This window comes from Physella acuta, unplaced genomic scaffold (genome assembly GCF_028476545.2).
Source record: "Physella acuta isolate Inbredline_101_S28 unplaced genomic scaffold, ASM2847654v3 ptg000997l, whole genome shotgun sequence".
NCBI classification, from domain to species: Eukaryota; Metazoa; Mollusca; class Gastropoda; family Physidae; genus Physella; species Physella acuta.
Window position 1 is genome coordinate 5,743 of NW_026732514.1, and position 11,758 is coordinate 17,500.

The window sequence follows — 11,758 nt, forward strand, 5'->3', positions numbered from 1 at the left end:
TTGAATATATAGTTTTCTGAACAAGAAAAAAGTAACTATTTTGGCTATAGAACTGGACAAAAATTTCCTGCTGAGATTTTTACACAAAATATTTAAATATTTGGTGTATCTTTAATAACTGACCATAAGAGATTTTAAACAAAATATTTACAAATTTGAACAATACCTGAACATTAGAGTTTTGAAACACAATATTTGAATATTTCAAGTATCTTTAAAACTTGAAAGATTAGAAATAAAATAATTAAACAATAGAAGTATCTTTGGAAACATGAACGTAACAAATTTGAAACAAAATATTCACACATTATAAGTCCCTTTAAAACCTGAACATTAGAGATTCGAAATAAAACATTTGATTTCAAAAAGCAACAATATTACAATTTAAAATTGTTTGCTATGGTGCCTAGGTCAGTTAAAAACAAAATTTGAATATATAGTTTTCTGAACAAGAAAAAAGTAACTATTTTGGCTATGGAACTGGGCAAAAATCTCCTGCTGAGATTTTTACACAAAATATTTAAATATTTGGAGTATCTTTAATGACTGACCATAAGAGATTTTAAACAAAATATTTACAAATTTGAACAATACCTGAACATTAGAGATTTGAAACACAATATTTGAATATTTCAAGTATCTTTAAAACTTGAATGTAGAAATTTTAAACAAAATATTTAAACATTAGAAGTATCTTTAAAATGTGAATGTAGAGATTTTAAACAAAATATTTACAAATTTGATCAAATATTACAATTTAAAATTGTTTGCTATGGTGCCTAGGTCAGTTAAAAACAAAATTTGAATATATAGTTTTCTGAACAAGAAAAAAGTAACTATTTTGGCTATGGAACTGGGAAAAAATTTCCTGCTGAGATTTTTACACAAAATATTTAAATATTTGGAGTATTTTTAATAACTGACCATAAGAGATTTTAAACAAAATATTTACAAATTTGAACAATACCTGAACATTAGAGATTTGAAACACAATATTTGAATATTTCAAGTATCTTTAAAACTTGAAAGATTAGAAATAAAATAATTAAACAATAGAAGTATCTTTGGAAACATGAACGTAACAAATTTGAAACAAAATATTTACACATTATAAGTCCCTTTAAAACCTGAACATTAGAGATTCGAAATAAAACATTTGATTTCAAAAAGCAACAATATTACAATTTAAAATTGTTTGCTATGGTGCCTAGGTCAGTTAAAAACAAAATTTGAAAATATAGTTTTCTGAACAAGAAAAAAGTAACTATTTTGGCTATGGAACTGGGCAAAAATCTCCTGCTGAGATTTACATTATGAAATAACAATGATAGGAAGAACAAAACTTAATAATATGAAAAATTATATATCTAATTTTATATTTAATTTAGTGAATTTGAATTTTAACTACTAACAAAATGATTTCAGCCTATAAGAATGCTATTTGGCATTCAAGGGGTGATCATATTTCTATTTGATGAAAGAGCAAGCACAGACACAACCTAAGATATCGGACATCCTAATTTGGGAGCTGTAAGGCTTCAACAGTTAGAACAAAGCAAAACCTTTTTTTTTAACAATACAAAAGTTGTTAGTTTGACTGCCATATGCATTGGTGCATATCTACTGTGCCACACAGCAGAAACATGGTATAAATTTGAATTAGAGTGTATTCCTCTACAAATCTAAACTTAATCTAATAAATGCTTTTTGAAGGCGATTTTGAAGATTATGGTTGTGTAACGCAAAAAGATTTGACGGTGCACAATGACAAAACAGGAAAGAAAGCAAAGCTGAGATAAAGATTCATGGTGAACTACTTGTTGGACTCTAAAATGTTATGTTTTAATTAATATTTTGTTGTTATCTTCGGTGGGTTACTGTCCTGGGGGTTTGTGTTGCGATGGTTTGTTTTTTTGTTCAGGGGGTTAATGTCCAGATTTATTTTCACAAGACACCCTCTAATTTAGCTGGCCAACATGTAATAGCATCAATCTTTAGCAAAAGACTAAATTAAGTTACAATCAAACTGCTAAAATAAAAAACTTAACTAGCATTATGTTTTTCATCTTCATAAGTACCTAGTATGATTCTTTAGAAAAATATATCCTCCTTTACAAATTTGATTTATTGTTGTGAAAGATAGTTTTAAATAGGTTTACTAAAAATATGCTCTATGTACAACAGAAAAACTGTTGAATAAGAATAGAAAATAGAAAAAAAAAGTGAATTATTTATAGTTCATTAATCATCTCTTAAGCAACCATGGTACTTAAACAATATTATACCAGAGCAAGCAATGCAAAAATAAAATTGAAAATTTGAATAATCAAATTTAAAAAAAAAATAGTCACATATGATTATATAGGCTTAACAAGAGAAATATGAACTGTATTATGGAAAACTGATTAAAACATTTTTCATAACACTTTTCAAAATTTTGCTCATAATGTAACATAACAATGATAAAATAACTAAAAAAAAAACCCACTTGTACAAACTTGTAAGGTACTTTTCATAAATGGGAATGTTCAAAAACATTTAATAGGTTTCAATGATTATCAAACCTTTTTTAGACATGATTAAAGTGTTTTAGAGGGGTCTACAACAAAGTCCCGAAAGGAACTGCCTAAATGGACGCTTGCCCGTTAAATGTTAACATTATATATTATCAAGTAGACATTTTTAAAAAATTAATAATTTGATAATCAACACAATTCTAAGCAAAAAAAAAAAAAAAAAAAAAAAAAACAGAAATGTTTATATTTTTAAAATTTTTGACAAAAGAGTAATTGCTGTAAAAATTTAAAAATGTATTCTTCAAATCTTTTTTAAGGGTTGTGTTGGTGTCTTTACATTACGGTATTTTTATTAATTACTGTATTGAGCATTAAAGTTTAGACGATGTTGCGTCTCGCATCATTGAACAAGGCGCATAGATTTAGCATGTTAAGCCTGTTTTGTGTGGTGATCGTTTCACAAAAGAACGAGGCACGGTCAAGGTGAAAATATTGAAAACTAAATGTGGTCACTATTTTGATCTCCATTCAATGCACCTTGCTTAAAAAATGTGTTAAAGCAATTACTTAATAAATAAATTGAGATTCATTATAAAAAATCTGAGATAAAATGTTTTTTTTTCTTTAATATAAAAAAAATTGCTTTACACTTTATATAATGCAAATCCAAATTTATTAAAAATGTCAACCTGACTTGGTAGTACAACAATCATTTATAATATATAACCAGAAAGTACATCTGTTTAAACAGCAATGACAACTTTAGAGAACTGGTTTTAAAACAACAAAACAAATATTTTTTTTACTTGAGAAAATAATAATGACTTTTTTGTGGAAAATGCAAATACAGCCACAACAAACTTGCAACATGTTTATTGTTTTCTTTTAACTAAGTAGCATTAACAGCCTATCATATTTTAAATTCAGGCATATTAAAAAGTTAATCTAGCAAATATATCCATAACACACCCTCTAAACCTTTTCTAGGACTGACAAAAAAATTTTATTTATATCATTTACAACATTTTAATAAAAAAATATAATGACCAATTTTCATTTGTTTTCATATTCATAATTATTCAATATATTACTTACATTGTGAAGTAAAGCAAAATATGATAGAATTCTAACTAACAAAACAGAACATCCTCAAACAAATTTTGGCAGAAAAATTTCAAACTGATGATCTCTGATATCAATTCTAATTAAGACTGCTTATCTATACTTGTAAATGTATCAGGCTGCCTCTTATCAAATCCTCTGCATTTAGTTTAAGCTCCTACAACTAGTTTTACAATACAGGCCATTTAATTGGAGGCTTCACTGCTCTTCTCATATAAATGGCTGTAAAATCTTTAACTGCAACAAAAAAAGAATATTGCAATAATTTTTACACACCTCAATAGCACAAGTTTGATAGGCTAGTTGAGCAAATGACATTAAAAAATAATAAATATCTTATTGTACTAGATGATCAGCAGCATTTTTCTGTTCTTAATTCTTTATGTAAACGACAATCAATTTAGAGAATGTCAGAATCGTGTGGACAACTCAATAATGTACTGTTCCTTATCCCTTCCACTTTCTTCTACTCTAATCAACAAAATGAAATAAAAGAATGCAATCAGAAAGCTAAAAAAGCAAAAAACTTAACCTAAGTCATTTTGGAAGCTTAGGCTATTTCAAATGGGATCCAGGCATAGGCAGATAAAGTATTTGGGAATGCCAACTATGTGTTAAATTTTAAGACAAAAAAATGACACTATATTTACGTGATCAAGAAGAGTGATGCATTGATACATTATGATTTAAACTTTGTACAACCTTATAACAGAAGAAAACAACAGAGATGATGAAACTAAATTTAAAGCGTGGATTAGGAAAACATGCAAGTCTATATGCAGTGTAATTCTATGGCAGAAGATTTTATTTGAAATTAGCTTGTTTGTCATAAATTGCTGCAATGTTAGCAGAAATGAAATTCAAAGAAACACTTAATTATAACATTTAATTGCTACCAATGATGTATTTTTAGGCATGTGACGTTTGTTTAAAGAAAAAGTTACTATTTCCAGCCTGTGGGTTATGGGCAGATGAAAAGAGTTCAACTATTTCTATAACTTTGGTAAATGAAGGGGTAGTGTGGTCAGCACTAGGCCCAGACGCTTTTACTATTTATCCTAAACGTGAGTCAGGTACCCAATAGAGCTGGGTGGAATCAGAAACGTCCTACGAATTCAAATCTCAGTTATAAGTTCTACATTACCATTAGACCACTATGTACAGAACACATTTAAGCTAAAAGGGATGTTATTAATAAAAAAATCTAGTAGAATGTTATTTTAAAGAAATGCATCATACTGTGAACACAATGTATAAAAAGTCTTAAGAGGTATAGTGAAAGTTTACCTTTTTTAGTGATACAAAGGTATGCCTGAAGTCCAAATCCACAAAATTGTCTTTTGCCTTTTAAACAACTACAATGTAATGATCTTTTATGGACATGTTCAGTTATTAAGTACCTATCTCCACCATTTCTGTGAAATGAAATATTGAGGGACATAAGCATAAACATACATGACATGCAATGTCTGCTGGAGAGGAGCTAGTCGGCAGTGCATGTTGCATTAAAAAAGCTAGTGTGTAAGAAGATTTACAACTAGTACAGTAAAATAATAAACTACAAACATGTTATCATGTGTTATTCACAATATGTGAAACAAACTTGACCTCAATATACTACAAATTTTATAAAAATAAAGATCGTTATTTAATACGACTAATAGTTATATAATTACCTGTTTTTCTGGGTTTTTTTTAAAACAATCGCTGCACTATACATTTTTAGGCTACATTTTGTTAGTTTTGTATTCGCAGTACCAGTTGTAAATTCTTTTACATTTATTATTTAACTATTTATGCAGGAAACAGGAAAAAATAAAAGCGAAATCATTATTATTAACATACATCTTGGAAAATACCAAGTGCATAATTGACCATCTAAAAACCATTTCCTAAAGGCAAGAAAATATGAGATTTAAAGATTAATGGATATCTACATTTTATTTTTTAAATTATGGGAATGAAAATTTATTTTAAAAAGAAGATATTTTTCTTTCTTAATTATCCAGTACCGACGAATTCCATTTTATCTATGATTATATATAATATTTAATTAGAATACTAAAATCACCTAAATGCACTTTTAAACAAGATGCTTAGAATAGAAACTGAAAGACAGGGACTTTAAATGATGCTGCTTTTACCAGTCCAGTATGTGTGAAATGATCAACTCGACACATTGGCTAAACAAGTTATTCTACACAAGTATCAAAAGAAGTGAATTTTTTCAATTTAAAAAACTGACCATCCAAAGTGCACAAATGTCATCAATAGAGATCGAACAGCTGACAGCATATTACAAAGATATAGCATGAAAGCTACCCACATTATATAAGGATAAAGAGAACATTAAATATAAAAATAGTTTTTAACATCTATTACAGTAAGAGAGGTTGTACTAAGATCCGTTTATGTGGTTTTATTTAGTAAAAAATCATCAGAAAATGGAGAATAAATTATCTACTCTCAAACACTTCACTGATAATGCTAGAAGAATTTATTCTCCTACTCAGCTGGTGAACCAGCTTTGAAAAGACTATATTTTAACTTTTATAAATTGGCTCTTACCTCCAACGCAAACTTGATTCCTGTGGGGTTGAAAAATTTTCATCATCCTTTAATATATCATTAGAATTTCCACATAAACCTGTAGAATACATATTGTAATTCATTTTTTATAAGCTGATATGTGATTAAAGACAAAGATTAGGAATTTTTGTATAAAATGTACACTACTTAATAATTATATCTGCAGATAACAAACTGAAAGAACTCTTTTAATCACGCATTTAATTATAAAAATAAAAACAGGCATTTTTTTTTCAAATGTGCAATGGTTTTTACTTTACGTCAGTAAAGGATTGCTTAAAAAAAAATCAAAACAAAAAAAAGTGTATAGGTTTATAATAATACCTGTAGTATTGGATTTGTCATAACCTGAACTATATATTTCAACACTTTGCCTGAGGTAGTTATCTCTTTGTACTAACACTCTAGTTCCAGTTGGAAATGTCACCTTATGGTTAAAAATGTACATTTATTAAATACAGTTCAATCTTAAGATTGCATATGAAATTATAATCAAACAATTATTATAAAAACTAATTGATGTTGGCCAAAAATAATCTAGCAGGTATAATGCACTATTTCACTTACTATAAAGGACCAGTAATCAGAATGTTTTTCAAGTTTACTGGAAATTTGTGCATCAGGAGAGAAGATCTGTATATCCTCACCGTGCACTCTATAAAAATAACAAAAATAGATTGGTTTGTTATAATAAATCCAAGCAAGTAAGACAAGATTATTTCTTATGTTTATTACCCTGTCATAAATTAAGTAACAATTTGATTACATTTTATAAATGATAACTAAATTAAGTAACTTTAGTTTTAATCAAGTAAAAATTTAGAAATTAATCACCTGAACAAAATGAAGTCATCCTCGCTCACCACAACTACCTCTCCTATGCATGTTGCACCTATCATTTTTTCACCCTTATTTGTGCAGTCACAAAGTTTTATGTACACCTGGGGGAAAAACATACATTTAATCATATTTATATTAGAGCTTAACTTTTCAGAGAGCAAAAGAATTACTTTGTTTTCAAAATAGTGTTTCCTGATATTTTAGTCTACTGTTGAGTAATAAAAATAATTCCTATTTCATCTATTCTAATTTAGTAGACTTGTTGATAAAATACAGGTAATAACCAATCACTAAACAATAGTTTGTGATACATTTAACAATTATCTTTATTAAAAGGTAACAGCTAGGCAAGTGGGATGGTGTGGTCAAACTGTAGTCTTGAGCCCATGGAACATCCTGAAGTCAACCAGCATTGATGGATACCTGACTTGTGTTAGGAAAAGCAAAGGTGACTGGGCATAGTGCTGACCACACTATTCACACTATATGCTGAGGTCATAGAAACAGGTGAACTCTCTTTCATCAAAAAGTAGGCTGGTTCAAAATGGTAGCTTGATTTTTTTAACCAGTTGGGCAATATCAACAGGTACAGTGACAAATAACATTTGTTAATTTTTTTATAGCTATAGGCAAGTGGTTCTTAATCTGTTTGATTGAACCCCTTGGGTTCAATGAGACAATCTAGGGTTTGGCAGCAGTCAGGACACAAACCAAACTCATTATATGATTCCCAATCAGATTTCGTCAACGTTGATGATTGAACTATTAAAAAGGGTTTGATGAATGCATATATGAAACTCGTAGGGTTTGGTACCTTCTAAAAATGAGAAGAATCACTGCAATAGGCTAAGGGGTCATCCATTTATGACGTCCACAAAAACTTGGAAATTAGATGACCCTCCCCCCCTCCCCCATCCACAGGCGTCCTCTTTCAATGAACCCCTCCCCACTTCCCCCTTGTGTGTGATGTCCACAAGAATTTAATAGACCCCTCTGAAACTTATAACTAATTCACTATTTCAACAACATGTGTACCTATTTACTAATACACAGCTTTAATATTCATACCTAAATATTAAAAGTAGAATGTAGAGAGCAGAGAGAAAAATAGTATGTTTTAAACGTCCAAGTATTAATACATTATTTTTTTCAAGAATTTTCCAAAATATATAGTTTAGGTGCTGGTGGAATGGGAGGCGGGTGCTAACAGTGTAATTATCTGTACTCATTTAATGCATTTTTATATATTAATATTAGCATATTGGCCTATAAGATTAATAAGTCGCAAGGCCTCCTCTGGTTCATTACTTCTATTTCTGTTTATTTAATTGCTCCAAAGAGGTGCTACATTTGTTCGTCAATAAATGACGTCACAGTCCGGTTAAAACCAAATCTAAGCTGTTGCTTCACGTAGTTAATTTTTTTAAAAATTAAATTAAAATTAATCTAGACCTACTCAACATTAACCATGCTGAGTAAATATGTTAGAAAAAAAAGTTCTTTGAAAATACAATTTTGAGAGGTGTGGTGGGCCTTCTGATGAACTCAGCTTTAACTGTGATGTCATTTTCCCATTGAAAAAAAACATTAATAGAAACGAATCAAAGTATTTAAAAGCGCTATCAAAAAAACAAAACTTTAATTTTATAAAGAAAAATCAACTAACTAGGGGAGAAAAGATCACTAGAATATACTCAACAACTTACTTCAAACATCTCATATTCCCTTTTGTACAGAAGAAACAATCCTGTTTCCATGAAGTTAAATGTGCTAAAAAAGAATACAAAGTGATTTTAAATAAACTAATTTTAAGAAAGCCTTTAAAAACACAATTTAGGTTCATATGATGACAGTGGCAGAACTAGAAAAAAAGGGCCACCCAGCAAAAAAATTTTTTGCCCCCCCCCCCCCCCAATATATATATATATATATATATATATATATATATATATATATATATTTATATATATATATATATATATATATATATATATATATATATATATATATAAACAAGTTACAACAACATGTCTTGTGCGTGAGTGCATTAGTCTGTTTTGAAATTATTATTTTTTTTAATGAATGTATGTTGTCAGATAAATCTTCTTCTCTTCTTAATCCCATTCGTGTCCAAGACACATGGGACAGATGAAGTAGAGTTCGTCTGATTCATTGACCATGGCATATGAAGGGATGGTGTGGTCAGCACTATGCCCAGCTGCCTTTATTTCCCTAACCTAAGTTAGGTACCCATCAGAGCTGGGTGAAGTCAGGGACTTTCCACTGATTTGAACCCAGATTCTAACTCGAGACTCTCAGGTTAGCAGTCTAGCTCTCTACCGCTAGGCCTCGCCGTCCCTTTTATTAAAACAAATTACAAAACGTCATGTGCGTGATTGCTTTAGTCTATTTAGAAAATCTCTGTTTAATTTTATGTCAGTCGTAATACTTCTTACAACTTACTTGAGTCGGTCAAAAAAATATGAAACGTAAAAGCTTTATATGTATAATGGTTTCTCGTGTTATGTTTATTTTTATGGGTTTTTTTGCCTTGTTATTATTAATTTTAAATACATTTCCTTTTTAAACTATGTCATTCTTTAGTATTTTTAAAAAAATAAACCAGTAGTGATCTCCCCTAAACTTTCTCTAATATTTATAATAATATATAACACTAAGGGGGATGACAGCTCGGAATATAGACATGGTTTTTATTCTATTTCTAATTACTCAAATTTTTAAAAATAGAATAGAATCTCATTGAAAAAAGAATTGCGCACCAAGCGAACCCCAAACAATCTGCATTTAATAGTGCAGGATATTATTAGTACTTTATAAATTCACATGCAGTTTTTTTGAGAAATCGGAAATAGCAAAAATTACTTCTTCCAGTCAACAGATATTACTCAAAATTTGACAGAAGACAGAGAATTAGATCGTTTACTTACATGTGAAATTTCATTTATCTATCTGAAATAGTACTCAAGTTATAGGCTTTTGAAAAATTGAAAGTAGAAAAAGTGCCACTGGCACCTTGATAGTGGTTTTATAAATAACAAACAGATCTACTACAGTTGTGATGTTATACAGTAGCAAACACTAAGTATAGAGAAAGTCTTGTAATCGTGCAAAAAAAAATCAAGGTGCCAGTGGCGGAACTTGAAGCCCATCACCCATATATATATATATATATATATATATATATATATATATATATATATATATATATATATATATATATATATATATATATATATATACCAACTATTTAATATTTGCAAATTTAAGAGCGTAACTTTTAAAAAAATTTACTTACTGAGAATCAAAAGTAGTTATATGTGGATCATTATATGCTGTACAAAGTCTGCTATAATGTTCTTCATTTTGTACGGTTATGTTGATGAAGCACTTTTGGAGAAAAATATGTTCCTGTTTCGAAAAATGGACAAGCGTAATATTATTCAAGAAAACCGATTAATCAACTTAACCACAAGCAAATGTATTATTGTTATAAGCAAAAAAGTATTTTACCTTAATGTAATTGCATACAAAAAAATTAAAAAGTATGTAGGACTGATTTCAAACCTGACTGTTGTAAACGGTGACTGACATCTTCACATGCTCCACTGCATCTAGTAATGAAGTTATGTTGGGGCTGAGTGAGGACATAATACTAATATTTATGCCATTAGTCAAGGCATTTAATGGGTGGCGTTCAGTACAGTTCCCCTTTTTCATAATTATAGGAACAGTTTCCTCGGCTGAACACCTAAAATATTTATTTTAAATAAACAATAAAATAGAACCAAACAAAAAAGAAAATTAAGAATATGTTAAAATGTTAAAAGGTCTTAGTTGTAAAAAACAGATACTAGTCTTTTGCAAAAAAAAAAGAACTAACAGTCCAACCACTGAATATCTGAAATATGTTAGCCCAATAAACAATGTGTGTATTTTTATAAATAAAAATAATCTACATATTTTTCTTTTAACTTTTGTTAAATAATTCTAACAATTTTTGCGTTATTCCTGTTAGATATAGATCTAGAACATTTTCCTAAGGCATCATGTACAGATGTAAATATTTTAAGATGGATTGTGTTAAAAAAAAATAATGTAATGCAGGGCCAGGTAAGGAGCTAAGTCCACTCCCCTCCTTTTGTTCTCCATTTGCACTTAAGACACCCACAATTTGATTTTGTTGATGCATTAAGATACTAAGAACTAATCATATTCTATATGATTCTGTCTTTATTCTAGCTGCTTTGTTCCCAAAATGGAAGCCATCAAGTAATTGCAGAGCCAGGCAGGAAGTCAAGATTGTCTCCCTCCTTTTTATGTTATTTTCCAATTTATGCACCTTTATAAAAACTTTGACAACTAGAGCCTACTCTGTTGAGCGGGGAAAAAAGCATTTTTTTGCACTTTCATATCAACTTTGATCTTTCAAAGTATCAACCTCATATCCCCCCTTTTTCTAAGTCTAAAGAAAAACAAACAAGCAAACCTGAAACCAAGCAGAACACCTGAGCTGTACGTCTTCTTTATTTTAGTTTCTCTATCGCCCCCCCCCCCCCCCCCACACACACACAGAATAATAGTATATAGAAATAAATGTACAGTAAAAATAAACACATTCTCACAGAACTTCATGAACGTTAGTATGAGTCAAGAAGATCAGCACTTAAAAA

General features: G+C 29.4%; 1 protein-coding gene across 1 annotated transcript in view; it reads right to left on the reverse strand.

Moving 5' to 3' along the window:
- Positions 1-2,730: 2,730 nt before the first annotated feature.
- LOC131954417 (uncharacterized) overlaps positions 2,731-11,758 on the reverse strand; it is a 27,335-nt gene continuing 18,307 nt past the window's right edge. Inside the window, exons 6-14 of the mRNA XM_059318081.1 lie at positions 10,653-10,836; positions 10,384-10,496; positions 8,774-8,837; positions 7,062-7,168; positions 6,795-6,882; positions 6,552-6,654; positions 6,207-6,285; positions 4,926-5,053; positions 2,731-3,875 (exon numbers count right to left, since the gene is read on the reverse strand). Coding sequence (XP_059174064.1) covers positions 3,808-3,875; positions 4,926-5,053; positions 6,207-6,285; positions 6,552-6,654; positions 6,795-6,882; positions 7,062-7,168; positions 8,774-8,837; positions 10,384-10,496; positions 10,653-10,836 — 934 coding nt within the window. The 3' untranslated portion in view covers positions 2,731-3,807. The remainder of the gene's footprint in view (positions 3,876-4,925; positions 5,054-6,206; positions 6,286-6,551; positions 6,655-6,794; positions 6,883-7,061; positions 7,169-8,773; positions 8,838-10,383; positions 10,497-10,652; positions 10,837-11,758) is intronic.